General features: G+C 37.9%; 4 protein-coding genes across 4 annotated transcripts; all 4 read left to right on the top strand.

Moving 5' to 3' along the window:
• Positions 1 to 8,930: 8,930 nt before the first annotated feature.
• Positions 8,931 to 10,669, top strand: F5B22DRAFT_657500 (uncharacterized protein; the record flags this gene model as incomplete). The annotated part of the gene is made up of 5 exons (XM_047980051.1): positions 8,931 to 9,191; positions 9,331 to 9,399; positions 9,460 to 9,655; positions 9,722 to 10,312; positions 10,373 to 10,669. The coding sequence occupies 5 exons, from the start codon at positions 8,931 to 8,933 to the stop codon at positions 10,531 to 10,533; spliced, it is 1,278 nt and encodes a 425-aa protein (XP_047829151.1). The 3' UTR covers positions 10,534 to 10,669.
• A 4,268-nt stretch (positions 10,670 to 14,937) lies between these two features.
• F5B22DRAFT_613502 (uncharacterized protein) lies at positions 14,938 to 18,065 on the top strand. The gene is made up of 2 exons (XM_047975412.1): positions 14,938 to 16,003; positions 16,084 to 18,065. Exons 1-2 carry the CDS (start codon positions 15,549 to 15,551, stop codon positions 17,432 to 17,434), a joined length of 1,806 nt encoding a protein of 601 aa, XP_047829150.1. The 5' UTR covers positions 14,938 to 15,548; the 3' UTR covers positions 17,435 to 18,065.
• F5B22DRAFT_287261 (uncharacterized protein) lies at positions 17,344 to 18,565 on the top strand. The gene has a single exon (XM_047970370.1). The coding sequence runs from the start codon at positions 17,566 to 17,568 to the stop codon at positions 18,178 to 18,180; it is 615 nt and encodes a 204-aa protein (XP_047829149.1). The 5' UTR covers positions 17,344 to 17,565; the 3' UTR covers positions 18,181 to 18,565.
• F5B22DRAFT_613501 (DJ-1/PfpI family protein) lies at positions 18,047 to 19,647 on the top strand. Its single transcript, XM_047975411.1, has 4 exons — positions 18,047 to 18,487; positions 18,593 to 19,113; positions 19,224 to 19,293; positions 19,364 to 19,647. Exons 1-4 carry the CDS (start codon positions 18,364 to 18,366, stop codon positions 19,450 to 19,452), a joined length of 804 nt encoding a protein of 267 aa, XP_047829148.1. The 5' UTR covers positions 18,047 to 18,363; the 3' UTR covers positions 19,453 to 19,647.
• The last annotated feature ends 873 nt before the right edge of the window (positions 19,648 to 20,520 follow it).

Here is a 20,520-nt window from a genome sequence, read left to right as displayed (position 1 = left end):
AGGTTTTAAACTAATAAGTAAAATACTACCTTTAAAAGCCCGATTAATTCCGGATAAAAAAAAATCAATTATATAATATATCTTTAATCTTATAGTAAAATTATTTCCGCCTTTATATAGTTATATAAAAGATATAGCTAATTAATTAATAGTATTATAGGGTTAAAAGTTAATTGGAAAGAATTGGATATTAAACTTTATATAACGAATTTTAAATATTTAAATATATTTTAATCGAAAAATCGATTATTAATAGGTATTAAATAAAAATCCAATTAAATACCATATTTAATTTATCTTTATATAAAAGATAATAAATAAAAATAACATTTAAAAAGAAAATATTTATAACTTTAATAAAACTAAGTTTATAATAAATAAAATTATATTTAAAATAATTATAACTTTAATTAAACGTAAATAAAAACTATAAGCTATTTAACTAAATAATTTAAAATAGTTTATAGTTATTTAAATAATTTCATTATATAATTAAATTATCCTACTATATATTATTTTAATAGGGAAAAACTACTTTATGCTTTAATATAAAAATAATAATATATTAAACAATTAAAAGATTATAACTATAAAAAATAGTTAAATAATAAATAAATAAGCTATAAATTGGATTAAGCATTTTAATAAGTATATAAAGCTTTATATAAAAGGATATTATTGCCTTTTCCTCTTTAATAGCTATAAAAGCTATTATTTATATAAATTTAAATTGTATTATAAAAAAAACAATATTATTACCCTTTATATACCTTCCCATTCCTTTTACTACTTTTAACTATTTAATGTTAGGGTATTTAGCCCTTTAAAACGGTTATATAGAAAATAAATCGAAAGCTTTATATAAGTGTATATTACCTATATTTAAAAGAAAGATTTTATAACTGTATTTTTCTATATATTTAATAAAGCAATTATTCCAAATAATGTATAAAAGGGATTTAAAGGAATAGGTTTAATGCTATACGATCCAGATTATATTATTAATTAGCTAAATTATCCGGTTATACTTTAAATTAACCCTTTATCCTTGGTACCATTTAATCCTTATATAATTATAACTTTAAATAACCTAACTAAAGTTAATTCCCTTTCCAAATATATTAAATAAAGGATTGTATAATATTAAAATAGCTTTTCTATATTTATTATTAAAAGGTTAAGCTAAATTACGTATAGTATAACTAATATTATATATTATTTTATATTATTAAAAGGAAAGGTTAAAAGCTTTTATAAAGTAAATTATAAGTTTAATAAATGTTATTATATAAAAAAAACTAAATTATAAAGTAAAGGATCTTTTATTATTAAAGATATTAGGGATTAAATAAAGGTACGGGGTATTTTTAAGGCAGAAAATCGCATCGTACGTTAAAGTAATCGTTATATAAGGAAAAAGGAAATTTATACCTAGCGTTATAGAACTTATAGCAAACCCAGCTATAATGTATAAACTTACAAAAATGTTATAAAAACGTTTAATAATTTAAATTTAAATTAATTTAAGTCAATCGTATAAATAGTTATTAAGATATTTTTAAATACGTATACAAAGGTCAAAAATGTAGCCAGGTTAATTAGGTAGCCAGGTTAAATGGGAAATGCATTATTTAAATTTAAAATAATTCTTATATTTTAGGATTTTTATACCTTTTTATTTTATATTAATGGAATTTATTTAAAAAGCTATAATTAATTTAATAAGTTATTTTTTTTACATTAATTATTTAAAAATTAATATTAGTTTTTATAGTTAAGTTATCCTTAATAACCTTATATTTTTAATAGATTTAAAGTTTACCTATATTATTTTTTATTTAAAAGTAGGGTTTTTTATAAGGAATTTATACCTATATAAAGCTTAATAGGCGCCTTTAATAATAGGAAAGTAGCTATTAGCAAAGTTATAAAAGATTTAAAATAATATAAGTATAATATAGCCTTTTTTATTAATTCCTTTTATTATTTTATCCTAATTAATTATAAAGTATTAAATATATAATAATATATTAAAGGATTTAATATATAAAGCCTTTTTTCCATTTATAGTATAAAAGGCTTTATATAAATATGCGTTATATATAATTAAGCAATTTTATATTTAATAAATAATATTTTTATATTTATAATAGTTAAAGTTATTAGGCCTATTATTACCGGTGGAATTATATCCGGTATTATATTTATTAAGATTAATAAGGCCGGTATACCTATTATTATTCTAAGTATTATTTCTTTTATAGGGCTTAGGTTAATAGATTTAAATAATATATATATATATTTATTAATTATTAATATTTTAGCTTTATTATTAATTTGCTTCCTATTATAATAATTAATTAAAAGGTATATAATATTAAATTTAATTTATTAATAATTATAATAATTTATTAATAAACTTTATTATTTATATAGAATTAATAAATAAGCTTTAGATTTATATAATTAATTAATTAATATATAAATTTCCTTAAGTTATTAAGGCTAATGCTATAATATTACTATTTATAAGGTTTAATAATAATACTACTATAAGGGGAGGGGCTTAATAACTTTTAATAGTTAAAAATATAGGAGGGTATATAAAAGCATTTAACAATTAATAATTAATATTTAAAATAACTATTAATATAATAAAGCTATTTTAAAATTAAAAAAATACTTTAATATTAACCTATTCCTTTAATATTATTAAAACTTCCTTATAATCTTTACTTTATAATTTATCCTTAATAATTATATTATAGATTAGGATTTATTATAATTAATTAATAAAGATAGCTTTAATTAAATTATATATATAAAAAACCTTTAAAATAAAGGGGATTTCTTCCTTTAATTTAATAACTATAATAATATATTAAAAAAAGAAATAAGTATAATCCTATAAGGTTATATATCCTTAAATAAATAATTATATAAGTTATCTTTATTTAAATTAAGTTTATTTTAAATTATTAACTTTATATTTATTTTTAAAAATCCTTTTTATTTTATTTTAATTTATTATAAAACTAATTAAGTATTAAATTATATACTTTTTAATTATTATTTTTATTTAATAAGGAAGTTAATTAACCTATTTTTTAAAAGGAAGTTAATAAAACTTAAAGAGCTATTTTAATCCTTTAAACTATTTTATAACCTTATTATTATTAAAAAGGTTTTAAAAGTATAAAATAAGGTTAAGGATAAAAAAGCTAATAATATAAATAATTATAGAAATAAACTTTTATAAAGCTATTATTTTATAAAATAATAAATTTAAAAAAGTAGATCCTTTAATTTCTAAGTTATTTAAAGTAGTATTATTAGGTTTATTAATTAAATAATTATTAATAAATATTAATATAAATAATATTATTTAAATTTAAGGATTTTTATTTAATAATATAAAAAAATTAAATAAATGAAATAGTTTTAATTATAAGTTTATAATATTATAAAAATATCTTTTATAATAGTTTAAAGAAATAAAAGTAATAAAGACTTTTAAAATTAAATATAAAGGTTTAATTATTTTATCTTTTATTATTTATTTTTTATTCTTTTATTTATTTATATAATAAGGTAAAAGTTTACTTAGCTTTATTTATAAAGGTTTATATAATGTTTTATAAATGATTAAACTAATTAAAAGAACTTAATAAAATAAAGAAAAGAAATATAAGTTATAATTTATTATTTTTAAGTTAATATTTATTAATAGTTTAATTAATAATTTTTCTTTAAGTTGTTTTTAATTTATAGGCCATTTTAATAAGCTTATATTAGCTTAATACTTTATATTATTTCTTTAGTTTTTATATTTTAAATAATTTTATATAATAAGAATTAAAATAATTAATAGGGTATTATATCCGGATAATAAGATTTAAAGAATAAAAAAGGAGGTAATAAACTTTTTAAAAGCAAATGTTTAATATTTTATCTTTATAAGCTTTATTAGTTAAAATATTAATCTTTTAATTATAAGTTGTATTTTAAGGAATATTAAACGTTTTAATTTTATTTGCTTTATTGAAAACATTAATATAAAGGGAGCTAAGGGGATAATTAATAAGTAATAATAATAAATTAATAAACCTATACCCTTTTATTAAAAATTATAAAATAATATATAAAAAGCTTTAATTAATAAATATAAAAGGTAAAGTAATATATATTTTTTAAGGTATATTATAGTTTATCTATTAGGTCTCCTTTATTTAGCTTACGTTAGGGCAACCTATATTTTATATATATAAAAGCAATAAAAAAAATTAAAGTGAAGCGTCCGTTATACTCTTTCTTCTATAATGTTTATACCCTTATTCTTAACCCTATTATAATATAAATTAATTAAAATATTATATATATTATAAATAGTAATATATATATTTTAAAATATTTCTTTTTATTTAAAGGGTATTCTTTATTTATATTTTTATAAGGATTAAGCAATTTAAAAGGTTTTATTTATATAATTATAAATATTTATAATTTATTATAAAGGGTTTTAAATTATTATATTTATATATTTTATTTTTACTTTTTTAATATTATTATAAATAATTAAATTATAAAAAGTAATTTTTATAATATTAAATAGTAATTTAAGTATTATAATAAAAGGTATTTATTATAAGGTTAATTAATTAATAAATTAAAAAAGGTTTTTTAAAAAAGGTAATCCTTTTAAAAAAGGAAATATAATTTAGCTAAAATAAATAAGTTTAAATATAATAGGTAATAATAAAATTAAAGCTTATTTAAAAATAAAGATTAAGTTTTATTTAAAATTAATAAAAATGTTAAATAAAGATTTAACTTATTTTAACTCCATTTATAAATTATTAAAGGATAAAATATCCTTAATAAAAAATTAATAGGATTTAAAAATATATTAAAATAAAGGGGAATAATTTATTTATTATTTATTTTTAAAATAATTATTATATAATAAAGGAAAATTATTATTATTAAAATAATAGGAAATAAAATTAAAGTTTTAAAGCTAAGGTATATTTATTATTTATTAAAGATTTAAAGCTTTAAGTTTTTATTATATTTAATAATTACTTTTAATTCTTTAAATAAAGGTATTAGGGTTATATTATATAGCATTTAAATTATTAAATATAAAACTTAAAGTTTATAATACCTTTTTATTTAAAATAAAGGGATTATTAAAGTAATCCTATATTTATAAAGATTTAGGTTTAAAATAATATTATATAAAAATATTAAAGCTTATTTATTATATAAAGGTTTAAACTATATTAAAATATTTTAAAGGGGATAATAAATTATTTATAATAAAAGCTTTTATAAAGGGTTTAAAACTTAATTATATTTATTAATAATTTATTAGGGGGTTTTTAAAGCTTTAATCTTTCTTTTTCTTTCTCCTATCCTGGAATGGGAGATTTTTTAGCTATTTATGCTTATTTAGGCCTTATACAATTTATGACTCCCTTCTGTCTGTTAGGCATTCATGCCTTAACTGTTGGTCTTTTTGTAGCTAACAGATTATCTTTATCCAATCGCTTATAGCCTCACTTTCCTCTAGGGGTAGTATCGGTTATCTTCGGTTCTGAAGTCTTGGCCGTGTGACAGAATTAGAACCTTTAACAGAGAACATCCGGGCCTCAGCAATCTTGACTAAGACTCCGTGCTCATCTCTTAATATGCATTGATTCGAGCAGATAGATTAAGATGAGATTTGAGTCGGGAGATTATAGAATTTGGGAGTTCCATTCATCAAATCGTGCCAAGTACTCGGCCAGGTGGTGAGAATTGCGCTTATTACACGCGGTAGAACGGTCCCGCTGCAATTAAAAGCTTTGCCAAAACCGTGGTTAGCCGCGATGGCACCAAGTTCAATTGAAAGTTGGAAAGAATCGAAGTCGCCATATAGAATAGTGTAGCGAGAAGGCGTCAAGCCGCTATCATGAACAGATTCGAGTTCAGCACCTGTCCCTTGAAGCTATCACCAGCCCCACACACACTTCTAACTTCAACACCTTCACCTTTTCTGCCATCAACCACTCCACGCGCCTTCAACTTTCGTGAAAAAGGGGCCAAAAACAAGCCAGGATCATCGAACAACATAGGTGCTACATAGCGTGCCATACTAATTTTAGCGGTATAATTTATAGTGTAACATAGCTGCAGATGACTGACAGCAGGAAACAAACGGCTAACTGCCCATTTAGCTCTGCTCCTTTGATAGACTAGGATTACAGCACTGAACTTGAAGCGATTGTTCTCCAAATTGACGTGAAATAACATAGGCTAAGAAAGCCTGAGCGAATTCATTGCGATGGTGGGTACCAAGCACCTTGCAATAAGAGTACACCAGAGCTCCTTCGAGTCAGTCTGTAGCTCAGGGCATAAAAACACGACATTAGAAAGCACATTTTCTGGTTTGATATTGGAACCACAGTCAAGAAGCAATTTAATTGATTCAAGCACATGTCACATCCTTTCGTCCCATCTCAAACGCATGATAGCCCAATCCTCATTCCGAACACACCAGCCCTATTTCAAGTTATTCAAAAAAGATCGTAAAGCGTCGTTCCTTTGGTGGTACCCCTAGAGTTAACCAGTGGTGAAGCACCTAACTCTAACAAATTCTGAATTATCTCAGACTTAGGCTTATTTTGTTTCCCCTCCGGATCATAGTGAGCCGTTACATACATAGAACGTCAATTCGAGCTCCTGCTCTAACAAGAATCTTGATGATTTTACACATCCGCTATTACCTTCTGTCAAGTTTTCCCGCGTAATCGATCACAAAACCAATGAAGATTGTCAGACCTCTTCTGTCGGGTTAGTCCAGGGTAGAGGTGTATTGCAACAATATTTTTACCACTGCAGCGGCGGTTGGCTTTCCAATCAACAAGATGAATCACAATCCTACCTTGGGTTTCGCTCTTTTGGCGTGAAGTGTCAAGCTCGCCATGCTGACTCGGTACCTGGGCCACCTCGATATACGGCAGGCGGCGAACGCATGAGAGATGATGTCCAAAGCTACGACTGGCGAGGGCTTGTCATGTATATAATAAACTAATTTTTAGCTGTAATGATTAATGTTGTTGAAAGAAACTTGAATGGCATTGTTATGGTTCTCAAAGGCCCAATGGTGTCTCCGCTTTCATGCAGGCGCGTAATGGAAATCCTCTTCCGCTTTGTTTTCTATGAGTTAATGATTCTATTGTTTATCGCGTAGGCCATTGGTCTGTGCACTTCTTTTTATTGAAAAGGTTGGTCATCTGCGGAATAACTGGTTGGCATATATTGGGTCTGTGCGTTTTCGGTGTGAGCATTATAGTACCCAGCCCCGTTCCATACCGCGGCACGCCGGCTTCGAACCTTGGAGCCTCTAATTGAACACATTCATTCAACAGCTGCGTTTCAAGCATGTCAAACTAGTTACCTGGATTTGTGGAATACAAGACTTAAAGCCGTTGTGTCCTAATCGCGGTCTAAGATCGTTTCCTTCCTAGCAAATCAGCGTAATTTGGTGGAAGTAGTGTATAAGAACAGAAAAGGAGAATGAAAGAGCCGATAAATCTCATGTACTTTAACACTCAACATCTGACATATACGAATTCTTTCTTCACAACATATTAATCGCACCTACACTAAAAGTCTATTATCTTCGTCAACCAAAGCGAGCGTTCCTAGCTATCATTATCTCATGTGATTAGCATCTGTGCGAAGCTTAGGAGAATTTCAAATTGTTGATAATATGTGAGATAGTAGTGCAATAATCCTCACTTAGAATAGAGGTGCTAGATCCAAGTAATATCGTGAAATAACATATCACATGTAGGAGGTGTAGAGTTACACTGATAATGTATATCAGCATATCAATAGTATACGAAACAGAGTAGTTGTTTAGTTATCACAAAGAATTAATTAAAAGCTATCCATACTAAAGATTTCAAGTCAGTAAAGATGCCGATAACTCTGTCATTAGTTGTGAAGATAAGACAGAACGTTTATCACCGCGCTTCCAGCCATGGCCATGTACTGACATGATGGTTACCTCGAGAAATATAGAGCCTGGTCAATTTCGATCAGTGAATATTCATTAATACCAAAGGACCTGTTGCTCAAATTTGCCACCGATCACATGGTACGCGGTCTGGGCGCCCACTGTGAATAAACAGGAATTTGCATGTCACTCTATCACCTGACGCCATTGATGAGAAAAGAGTTACTAATTTTTATCTTCCAATCTCCGCTGATGGTTCATAATATAATTCTAGGTTTTCACCGAGAGAATTTGTGTGTGCATCGCTCTGGTGGCTGGGCAACGGTCTGGGCGGTACCTAGGTAACAATGTCGACAATACCCGACCTCCCACCTTCCTACAACACTTAGAAAGCCCATTGAGGTTTCAATTGAGGGTTACATTCTATGGCCGGGTAACTGTTGCCGGGGTGCGGTGCGCATCCCACCACCTCCCACCGCCTCAACCCAAAAGGTATAAAACCTTCCCCCTCCTCAACCAACTTGAGTTTCTCTTTTCTCTCTTCTTCAGCTTCTTACTTGCACACAACTTTGCACACCTTTGCACGAGATACTGCCTCAACTACGCTGTACTTACATTTAACATCATCTGTCGCTTGATTCGCAACCCCTTGAACCAGAAGCGATTCTACAACGCTTGCAAGCTCTTCGTCAAGCTTCACAGCCCATGTACCAATGGATCTAAACGCCGAATATCAATTTAAGTGAGTAACCCAGAACCTTCACATCAAGATCACTTCTCTACATGTATCACGATCATCCATCCACCTGAATGCTCCGATTTCGACGCCAGACCAGTTTCCTTCAATTGCTTCTAGACGTCACGCTTCTTTGCTTTTCGTCCTCTTTTGTGGTCATACTAATCATAACCGTGTAGTGTGGCTCCCATGCCGGCTGCAAGTGTCCCTGTCGGCTATGAATACGACAATTTCAGGGTACCTGCTGATATGAATTCCACTGCCATGCCTGTTCAGAACCCTCTCAACGTAAATGCCCTCCCATACGACTTTGCGCCTCTGGATCGTCAGGATCTATACCAAGGTCATCGGCCTACATTTATGGCGCCAATGGCCCATGATCCGATGGGCATGATGCCGCAACCGGCCTTCCCCCATGGGGATTACTTTCAAACAGGATACACAATGCAGGTGAGTATTATGTGTTTGTTACTACCGAACTTTGCCTTGTTTTGAGGCCACGAATGGCTTTGCATATTCAGTATTAACCCTGTTGTTTCTTCATGTTACCACCATACTGTATGAGTGCTAATTTAGGATTTGGAAACAGCCGTATCCTCCTTTCCGAGCAATTCCTCCACCTCCTGCTGCACAGTTTCCGGTTCTGTATGGCGCGTATGTGGGACAGAACGCCCTGGGCTAGAATCCCGACGTTCACTCACAGAGTGTGCCTGCACAGAACCACGGAGCAGCCAACAACAAGCGAAAACTCTCCCGAGAGGTTGACTCCCCAGAGGTTGAGAATCCCCGCAAGAGGGCTAAGAAGCAAAAGGACCCTAAAAAGGTGGGAAAGCCAAACTGCTTCATGTGCTATCGCAGAGCTATGGTAGCACAAATCAAAAACACGCACCCTGGCATCGAAAACGGGCAGATTTGTAAGTGTCCCAGCTTCTTCACCCACGATTTTGTGTGAGGAAAACTAACCTAATGTGCGTAAATAGCGAGAGTTGCTAGCGACTGGTGGAAGAAACTGAGTGATGCGGAAAAACAGCCATACATCGATCAGGCTGCCAGGCTCCGACGTGGTGAAGAACAGCTCACTCCTATCCGTTCACCACAATCCGCAGTAGCAAATCCTGCTGTTAACAACGCCGACCGAGAAGAACAGCTCATTCTTATCCGTTCACCACAATCCGCAGTAGCAAATCCTGCTGTTAACAACGCCAACCAAGAAGAACAGCTCATTCCTATCCGTTCACCACAATCCGCAGTAGCAAGTCCTGCTGTTGACAACGCCGACCGAGAAGAGCAGCTCATTATTATCCCTTCACCACAATTCGCAGTAGCAAATCCTGCTATTAACAACGTCGACCGAGAAGAGCCACTCGTACAAAGCCCCGTGTCAAGAAACGATATGCCAGATGTCGTCCAGCAAGACGAAGTTTCCACAGCTATTGCGGCGGTATCTGATGAGGACGGCGCTGAGCTTTTCAACAACTGGTTTAATCCAGAGGTCGCTTCTAGCCCCATCATCCAGGGCGCTGAGGCATCCTCGGTCGCGAATGGTAACCACTCCAACGTGTCCGATGCAGGTTAGTCCTCCTAATTTCATTGCGCAAGTGGTATAGTTTGCTGACTTGATTTCCTCGCAGGTCCGATTGACCATGACCTTCCTAGTCAGTTCGTCGACAATAGCCTCAACAATAATGAGGACGACCCATTGGCTTTCTTCGACTTCGATCATGTTGATTTCAGCGCGGTCTTGTTCGAGCAAGGCAACGATGACTTGGACCGAGTTTTATTCGGACCCTAAGCGTGAATGATCGACAGTAACGTCTCTCACGCATGCACTAATGTCTATGAGAGTCGTCGAGCTGTGCAGTCCACTGCTAAGAACAGATTGTCAGAATTATTGCAACTTGGACTGTAACGGTACTTTTCTTATGTATGGGAGGTTTCATGTATTCTAGTTTTCCTTTGTCATGGTTTTCGCATGGATTTGGAGTTATGCATGTATTGGGCGTGAAAGGATCTAAGCTAGATCTACTCTACGCTATTGACAGATTGGAGTGTAATAGGAAGTTGGAGTGGATGGATCTGAAGATTGAGATGATATACTTGAGATAACGTATCATGTAACGATGGCTATATCAATGCTGTCAATGGTTACTATATATGCGTTATGTATTATCTGAATATATTTTGCCTATGCTGATACTGATCTCGGAGCCCTTAAGTGACGCGTTGCTTGATATCTAAATACAATACACTATTGTAGTAGCTTGTGTACCCAGGAATCGTACAGCATGTATTGAAATCCGGGGACAGAAATATCTGTTGTTGAGCTACTCTTCTCCCCACTTGCACAGTATTACCTGCAACGAGAGTGATAATTAGCCCATCATCTAGTACCTAGACGTATATGAACATACACGGTATACTTACTGTTCGTCCATACTATCTAATCTACGATTGACTAGGTATACAGGTACCTACATACCAATGGAATGAGTCAGGTCATGGTTAAGTTGTATTATCACGCATTATCTATTAACAACAATAGTTAAGAGGGTAGCGAGGATATCGTCGACGTCCCACGAGCATTTACAGGTTCAATAAGTGGCATATCTCATCATCTCTATTATTATGGGCAAGAAGGTTGTATGGTGTCGAAGGCCGTCTAGGATGACATCGCAACGGAGATGTCGAAAGAAATATGTGTCGAGAACAGCAGAATTCTGGGCACGGTGACCCCAATATAGCAAGTCAGCATGAGAACTGAATGTAGCCAATTAGTACGTGACGTGTACAGCGGTAGACAATGGGGTAGTTTGCCCGTGTAGCTACGCTGCCGATCAATACGGTCACGGGATACAAGGCGCTCGCTCAACTAGCCCTCGTGATACTTCATGGCGGGAAACATCTTCACGTTCAGATCGACCTCAATGTGCGAGCTCTCACGTAATCCAACACTAGCACTAAGCCGCACGTCTGTTTTGCTCTTTTCGAAGCAGGGTGGAATACCTATTCCAACATATTGCGGAGAGGTGTGTCAGGACCCGGTATACTGGCTAATGGCTTCTATTGTTGCGCACAGGCCCCCCCAACCTTCTTGCGGGCAAAGCTGAAGCTATATACAGGAGGAGTCTTCTTTGTTACAGTCTTGTAGGTGTCTTGTAGCCTCGTAATAAGGTGGTTATTCTGATTAAAACCTTTCAAGGCTGGAAGTTGGGCTAGAAAAAAAAGCTTATCTCGCGAATCATTCGTGCCTCACGAGAAATTCCTTAGCTGTGACCCCTACCTCACGTCCCAAAGACCAAAGCAGTATAGGACGAAGGAAGCTCGAAATCTGCAAGCTAATGACGTCAGGTCAGGAAGAGCACAGATAATGTCAAACGATGATTCAAATGATAATCGGAATTGATATAAGAATAGAATGTTTAGTGTAGTCTATAGTTCCATCCTGCAATCATCCCTTTTCTGATATATTATCAAGAATTTCAACTAAGTCCTTCGCATTTTCACCAAGTGTTGCACTCTCGTACGATCGATCATGCAGATCCCTACGGCTACCGGCGCCTGTATTGCGAAGACTGAGATTATATAGACTTCGGTGGCGTGAGACTACGGATCACCGAGGTTGGGAAATGCCGTACCGATTGTATATAGAGTCAAAGTCAGGAACTAAAGGCAAGAAGGAGACCTAGCGGCCCAGAGGCCTTTGCAGATCTAGCGGATTATTATATTGTGAATAGCCTGGAATTCAACCCTTGTGAGTAGTGTGTATTAAATAATTGCCTAGGTTATTTCCTATAGCCTATAGATCTAAGCTGCATCTATATCCCTTCTTGTAGATGGACCAGACTTCATAATGAGGCTATTAATGCCGCAACGAACATCATAAGCCAGATAAGAACGGCATCTGGGACACACGCAAGAAGAGACAAGCCCTCGCGTGTAGTTACTGTGCTATATGACTGGTCATATGTGACATTTGCCGGAGTATCTGGAGCCGAAGTTGTATCGACTAAGAGAGTTATACCGCCGGCGGATAAGGGGGCAGCCGTGCCCACTGGGAAAAGCGAGCTGTGAGTGCTAAAGAGTGTGACCGAACTGGTTTCAATCATTCTGGCCATTGATTCATCCACCCTCGCAGTTAGAAATTCCGTAAGAGCACTGGAAACACTAGAGGTATAGCTAGTGTGTGCGTCTAGATATAGAGACTTCGGAGGGCTATCTACAGGGCAGTAGGTTTTTTTCGCTTCTAGTATTTGGATTGAAGGAGCGTAAATATAGCGTGACAGAGATGGTAGAGTCTGATGCACGTATAGTTGAGTCCTGCATAAGCGTATTCAGAGGAGATTAATGCGAAAAGCGCAGTAATTCGAGGGGGAAGTGCTAAAGACTGAAGTACATGAAGCGCCAGCGGCGTTATTCTGTCTGGATAGACAGGCAGTGAGAGGATCTTAAGAGTGCAATACCCCAGTCAGTAACGTAAGATCTGGCCAATGATAATTCAGAGGGTAGCTCACAGGCGTAGGAACAAAGTATCAGATACGGAAACCAAGCTGACAGTAACAGCAGATTTACAAGTACATCAATGTGCATTGTTCACAAAACTCAAATGCCTGCAGTTTTATAGGCTACGGTACTAGTCTCACTGAGAGAAATCTGAAATTAAAGAAGAGAAAGCTGCTCGGCGAAGGTACCACGATCTTCTCCAATACTGGTTATGATCTAATTTCAACTCGCCATCAAAGCTGATGTATGAGGTTTTCACCTAAACGGTAATAGATGATCCGCATACAGGGATATCTAGCTTCAATATTTGCGGTATGCGGCTAAAGATACCATTTTCTAGGAATGAGTTTATCATTTTCCTAGCCACAGCGTTTTCGGGCTGGTACAGATCACTGTAATGTGATCATGATAGGTATAAGCATCAAGGATCGGTGTTTTTCCTTCGGGATATGGTTAATCCCAATATCGCGGATGGAGACTCGTTAATTATCAGGGAACGTATATCAGGCGCAATTTCATGAAAAATGAATAAGAAACATGATTGATATGATTGCCTAGAGTCAGCCCTTCTAGCATCGATAGAAATATTCTACCATACAAGGTCCTTTCATTAGCTGCATCCGGCATTTCTTAAGTCGAGGATCTACTTTGATCTGTAAATGAGCACCTGTTGCCTGGAAGTTGGAAATCTGTTAACTAAACTCCTTGCATCAACAGAGAGTAGCCTCTATCTGAGAAGCGGTATAACGTGGCCGACAGTCGCGCTGTGAGTCAAACCCGCGGCTCAAAGACGCAGAGTGCGTTAGCATAATCTGATAATTCCAGCTAAATCTTCCCCGGAATCACCAAAGCGACCCTCATCGCGATGAGATTGTTACCCCAAGCATTCAGAGTCGCGTCTCATTCAGTGACTGAATACTCTATTATCACGTGATGCGAAAAGGTCACCCTAGGAAGTGATGAAATCAATCCAACGTGGGACATGGAAGCTGACCTATTGCTCGGGAAATATTAATGCCATTACATTGAAGGCCTCTATTCAACTAGGTTTCAATGCAATGCTAACGAGCCAACTATCAGTCCAGAGAGATGCCCACAAGCACCGTGCTCTTGTGGTGGCGTTCTTCCAGTATATTGTAAGTGTTTCGAATTTCATTACATGAAGTACCTTTATATTGAAACCCAGGTAGAACTTCTTATTTTAATTGAGAATACAGAATTCTGCCTATAATTGTCCTTTTTGTTCATGATATCTTCATCTAGGTACTCGAGTGGCTAAAAGGGGGTGGCTAAGCACATGGCTTGGTGTGCGCTTGAATGTGGCTGATGAGCTATATTGCTGACAGGGCGTTGACAGCTGACAACGGGCCCCCGTATATTAAGGGCTTAACATATACATATGGTCTTCCGCGTTTAGTACCTATCGGAATTGATAGGCAAAGAGTATCCTCCCAGGAAAGACAAAATTGCAATTATCCTTCACATATGCCGCTTTTAGTGATTTAAGTAAATGAGCTACTATACACACCCCGAGCCAGATCTGGCGGTTCATCAACAATATTATCGCTTGCCTACGTACCTAGGCCCTTGTATCTTACCGCATCGCACTTATCTAGGGGCTCAATAAGGTGAATATCGAGTCTACGCTTACTAGTATATCACCCATTAATTATTGTCATATATTTTAGATGAGTACGCTTGAATTAGCAGGTATGTATTAGCACCTCACATTACTATGTGTAATGCGGAGTTGAGAACTCAAACCCAGTCTTGCCAATAGCCAATCAAACCATACCCCCATTCGATTGGCTGGCTGTCAAGAGAAAATACGACATTAACTTGTTGAAATCAGTTTAGACTGTGTGTTATGAACGTTGGCTACCAAACCAATGCCCAACAAACGTTTAGTTAAAATGGTGAGCTTGGCGCTCATTGTCTTAATTACATGTACCAACTGCCCTCTCTAACAGGGCTACACTCCCGTTATGAAAGAGTCCATGGGCAGTTAACAGTTACCCTTTACCGCTTCTCGATCTACAGAACATAGTATCGTAATTTTCGCCGCTAACGCCCTAAGCATGCACATGTTTAGTAATGGCACTTTCTTAATCTGGCCTAGGGCATCAAGACATCGCATCATGATATGCGTAAGCAAGGCCGAGAATGAGGATAGCAGCATTTTGAGCTTCCATCCCAGCCTCCGGCTCGGGCATGACATCCAGCGATATTAAGTGAAGCGACCTAGTGTTTTCGGTTCCTAAAGAACCCTTTCTCCATGGGTGGACGAGATTCGTTTATGCCGTCGCCATGAAGTCTCTTGTTTCTATCGCGGGCCTTCTCGTCGGGGTGGGCGCATCATGCATCTCGCAGCCATGGCACATTTTGAATGCCACCGTTGAGGGTCGATTGAGGGCTTCGAAGCCGATAGCCTTGCCGTGTTTCTCATCCTACAGTGGCAGAGCGAATTCAGTCGACGAGCCGAGATGTAGCATTGTCAGGGACGATTGGAAGACAGGGCAGTTGCGAACAAATTTCCCAGGCGCTTTCATGAATTTGCAAAGTGAAACGTGCTTGTCGGACCCCTTGGATCAATGCCTCATCGACAATACCGTTACTCCAGCCGGCATCCCCGCGAGCAACGCCACCTGTAATCAGGGAAGCGTACCATCATATTACATTGAGATCACCAACGGCTCGGATGTCACGGCAGCCCTCAAGTTCGCGCGAGCACACAATGTAAAGCTTTCCGTCAAGAATTCTGGGTAAGTTTACACTTCACAGACGTTGAAGCTTCAGCTTTGACTCATCTGTTCGGAAAACGCGGTCGCTCACGCTTTTATAGCCATGATTACATGACGCGCAACTCAGGAAAGGGCACGCTTAGTCTTTGGACTCATAACTTGCAAGACATGGAATATCGCGAGTCATTTGTTCCTCAAGGGTGCAAGGAAGATGTCGGCAGAGTCATGATCGTCGGCGCTGGCGCACCCAGCGGCGATGCACACGTATTCGCCGACATGCACGACAGCGTCATCTTGGGCCCGTACTCACCGACTGTAGCGGTTTCTGGTGGGTGGTTGGTAGGAGGCGGCCACGGCGTTCTCGGCCCTGTGTATGGAATGGGGGCCGATCGCGTCGTCGAATTTCAGATTGTGACGCCTGATGAGAAAGAGCGCACTGTTAATGCGTGTCAGAATCCTGACCTGTTTTTTGCTCTGCGAGGAGGGGGCGGTAGTAGCTTTGGTGTTATCCTCAGCGCCACCCACAGCGTCATACCTCGCGAGCCTATTGCTTTCGCGGACGTGCATCTACCTTCCAACATCTCTTCCGAGACTGCGCTGGAATGGATTAAGCTTCTGGTCGACGAATCCCTGGAATGGGGCCGCCAAGGCTGGGGCGGTCACGTTGCCGGCACATACGTGACGCACTTCAATCCCACCTCAGACTACATCTCGGACAACGGGACTAAGGCCCGGGCGTCGTTCCAACGAGTGACGGGTTTCGCGCTGTCTCACGGAGGCACAAGCAATGTAGCCGTGTACCCGAACTGGCTGTACATCTGGAACGCATTCTTGTTGCCTCTTGATACGATGCAGGGTGGGAACATGGGCATGGGGTCTAGTCGTTTGCTGCCCGATAACCTATTCGCAACGGAGGAAGGTAAAGAGAAGATAATGTCTTACTTTCGATCAATTGCCGAGATCGGGTTCAACCCCGTCAACTTCTACACCCCCGTGACGACGCCTTTCACGTACCAGCGGTTACAGGATCCGGAGAGCTTTGCGACAAGAACTTTTGGTACCTCGCTCACGCCAGCTTGGTACCGCTCGTTGTGGCATTTGCAGACGATTGGATCGATGGCGTGGAACAGCTCATATGAGGATCGTGTCAACTTTGTCACAAATCTAACTAACTCTACTGTGCAGCTCGAGGCTCTTGCAGGTCCCGACGCCGGTTCGCACTTCAACGAAGCCAACCCCTTCATGACGGGCTGGCAGGAGTCGTATTACGGACGGGAGAATTACGAAAAACTTGTCAAAATCAAGGCCAAATACGACCCCGACAACATACTGACGTGCTGGAAGTGTATTGGCTTCCAGGACAAGCGAGACATCCCCTCATCACGATACCGCTGCCAAGGGAAGTTGCAACAGGATGTATATAGTAACTTGGGGCTGACGCCTAGCTCATAAAAAAATAAGATCAAAAATAAAATAATATAACTAAAATAAAAAATAAAAATAAAAGAGCGGTTGAAATGAATGTGGCGCGCATTGAAGGTAATCTCAAATAGCCCGTTTGACCATTCTTCCGTCGGTGGCCTATGGCCCCCTCACTTGGGGGGAGTATCTGCTTCCGTGATGATGTTGGCCGACGTTGGATTCGCGCCGGCCGTCCGGCCCCTGTTTCACGGAAAGCTACGCTGGCTGGGCTGGACAGGTACATGCAACGATCGATTGGCGCAAAGGGCCAGACATGCTATGTGCGGAGGCGGAGGCCTGGTTCCGTAGCCGCTCACAGGGTAAGGCGTACCTGGGCGTACATGGGGAACTTGCTCATTTGTTTGCTCGCCGGAGCCAATCGTTCCAACCGTGCCGGTCGATCGTGGGCTATCATGGGCTATCACTGCTGGATTGGGGCGTGGTCACGTGCTATGGAGCCGGTTGAAACAAACATCCGAACAGCATGTTTTATCTTGTCGCCAGCTTGGCCACTTGATTGGGTCAAGGGGAGTCACGTGATTTGGAATCTGTGTAAGGTGGAAGATCACCCACAACGGCTGTGGACCGCGATGTGCACCGCAACGTGCAACCAGCGCAGAGGTATGGGATGGGTATGGGATGGGTATGGGATGGGCATGGGATGGACATGGGATAGGTATGGGATAGGTATCTATGCATCCAGGGAGGCCGCTTCGCCCAATGCAGGGATGCGGTGAGTCCGCCATCTTGATGAATCTACTCGCAATATAAATTGGATAAAGACTCCCGTCTGCAGTCTTAGACAGCAACAACCACAACTCCCTCTCCTCCTCCCTACCTACCTACCTACCTAGGTAACAATACACGCGCGCAAAGGCTGGACCGCAGATCGCACAATCAAATCCAAAATCAAAGTCACCATGTTTAAAACATTCGTTCCTTACTTCCTACAATGGGTGCTAGCCACCGCCTTGGTTGCCGACGCGGCTGGCCCGCTTAGATCACTTAGACACACTCCCGGTTACCCTCCTATCAAGCCCAGATGTAAGTGTATCATCACAGGACTTGCAATCCGAACTATTTTTTTAATTTTTATTTTTATTTTTTTTCATTTTTTGTTCAATCTGGTTGACATTTTTTACTAAGCAGGCGCAAACGAGACCATCCCCAAGAACTTTGCCGTGGTAACGTTTCGAGCCATGCTCCTGCAGGACATGGTTGGCGTGATAGACCCTCTCCAAGTGCTGGCGCTTGAGAACCCAATGAACTTGTATATTCTCGCCGAGACCATGGATCCCGTTACCCCCGAGCCGGCGATGGCTTCAATGAACAAATTCAATTCGTCCTTCTTTCCCACAATCAACCCGACGCATACCTTCGATAATGCGCCCGATGATATTGAAGTGTTGATTGTCCCAGGTGGCCCTGGAGTGCGCGCCCCGAATGTCACCCACATCACCGATTTCATCCGGGACAGATACCCAAAGCTGAAGTACCTCCTGACGGTGTGCACCGGAGCCGGCTTAGCCGCGAAATCTGGTGTGCTCGATGGTAGAAAGGCGACTACAAATAAGGGATCTTGGGCTACCATTACATCCTATGGCCCGAATACGACATGGGTGAGCCCTGCGCGCTGGGTCGTTGATGGGAACATTTGGAGTTCTTCTGGCGTAAGTTGACAACCTTTCTGCTCAAATCAACCTCCTTTCCCGCCTTTTGTTCTCTTGATTCTCTCCAGGCCCAACATCATATTTGTCTAAGAAGCTAACAATATCTCTAGGTTACTGCGGGAATGGATCTTACCTTTGCTTGGATCAAGCATATTTGGGGCCAGGAAGCGGTTGATTTGGGTAAGTCCCTTGAAAGATACAGTCTCTGCTCTTTCCAGGTTGAGAAAGCAAACTAATTCATATTTCGCAGTAACGGGACGCGAGGAGTATGTGCCAAACCCTCAGACCTTTGACCCATTCGCGACTAGATTTAACATCACACCTACGGGTTCTATATGATACCCTTTCCCTTGCACTTGGATTGAACCACCAGAGCGTAACAGCATTTAAGCGGGCGTTTGTCTATAGAAGGGTTATATTACTATCTGGTTACTACTTAGATGTCTTTTAGCTACATAAGCTACAGCTCCCCTTTTCTCACGCTGGATTCGTGGGACTAGGGTTACTTCAATATACATATTCAAAGTTTTGGCACTCTTACGCGCGAAATCTGCACTGTGTACAAGATGGGTGGTAGCAGGTTTGACACCTCCTCTGTGAAAGGTTGTTCGCAGCATAACAAACGCAGCATAACCATTTAGGCGCAGAGTTTGGCTGGGGAACGCTTTCAAAATCATGTTTGATGGAAGCAATGGACTCGATAGAATCAATGACGCAATTGCAACATCGGCCATGGGTACAAGAAGCACAACAGGTATCTTCGTAGCGGTTCTCCTTGGAACAGGCACAGCAACGCCACTTTCTTCCCATGTCACATGGTTCGGGAATGATCATTGGCTGATCAATCAGCACCTGAACTCTATACGTGTTATGCATCTTGGGATCTGTGAACATTTCGAGCTTGGTTTTCTTTAGGCGTATTTTCTTTGAGACTTGGTTAGTGTGTTATGAAGGGTTTGATAACGTAGTGTGTACACAATGACGAAAGGAGGGTTGTCACGAAAAGTCGTTAGCAACTTATACAGCGAGTGATTTTGTAACTTCAGTTTTTCATCAATTACCTGTTTTCGAAACAGTATGCATGTCATCAAGCCCAGATAGATGTGTAAGCAGGGGAAAATTCTCAAATGTTAACATTGAAAGAGGTGGTTGCGCGTATGAAAGGGGCTGCTATAATGGCTTTGTTCTTTTGTACTCTTTGTACGAATTGTAAGCTACTACAACAGAGATCTAAGGTGGTACTCTGGAGCAAACAAAAAGATCTGTGATCAAATGCCTAAGTGCAAGCCAACAACTATAGCGGCTTGTAAGTGAGACTTGAGTTGGTAGTCTCACCTCTAACGTGGAAATTCTCATGCTCAAGAAGACTAGAGAGATTATTCGATACCGCCTTAGAAGGTTCAAAGT

This window comes from Xylaria bambusicola (assembly GCF_022495145.1).
Source record: "Xylaria bambusicola strain CBS 139988 unplaced genomic scaffold F5B22scaffold_32, whole genome shotgun sequence".
Classification (NCBI taxonomy): Eukaryota; Fungi; Ascomycota; class Sordariomycetes; order Xylariales; family Xylariaceae; genus Xylaria; species Xylaria bambusicola.
The sequence above is the reverse complement of the archived record's forward strand: the minus strand, read 5'-3'. Positions and strand labels throughout refer to the sequence as shown.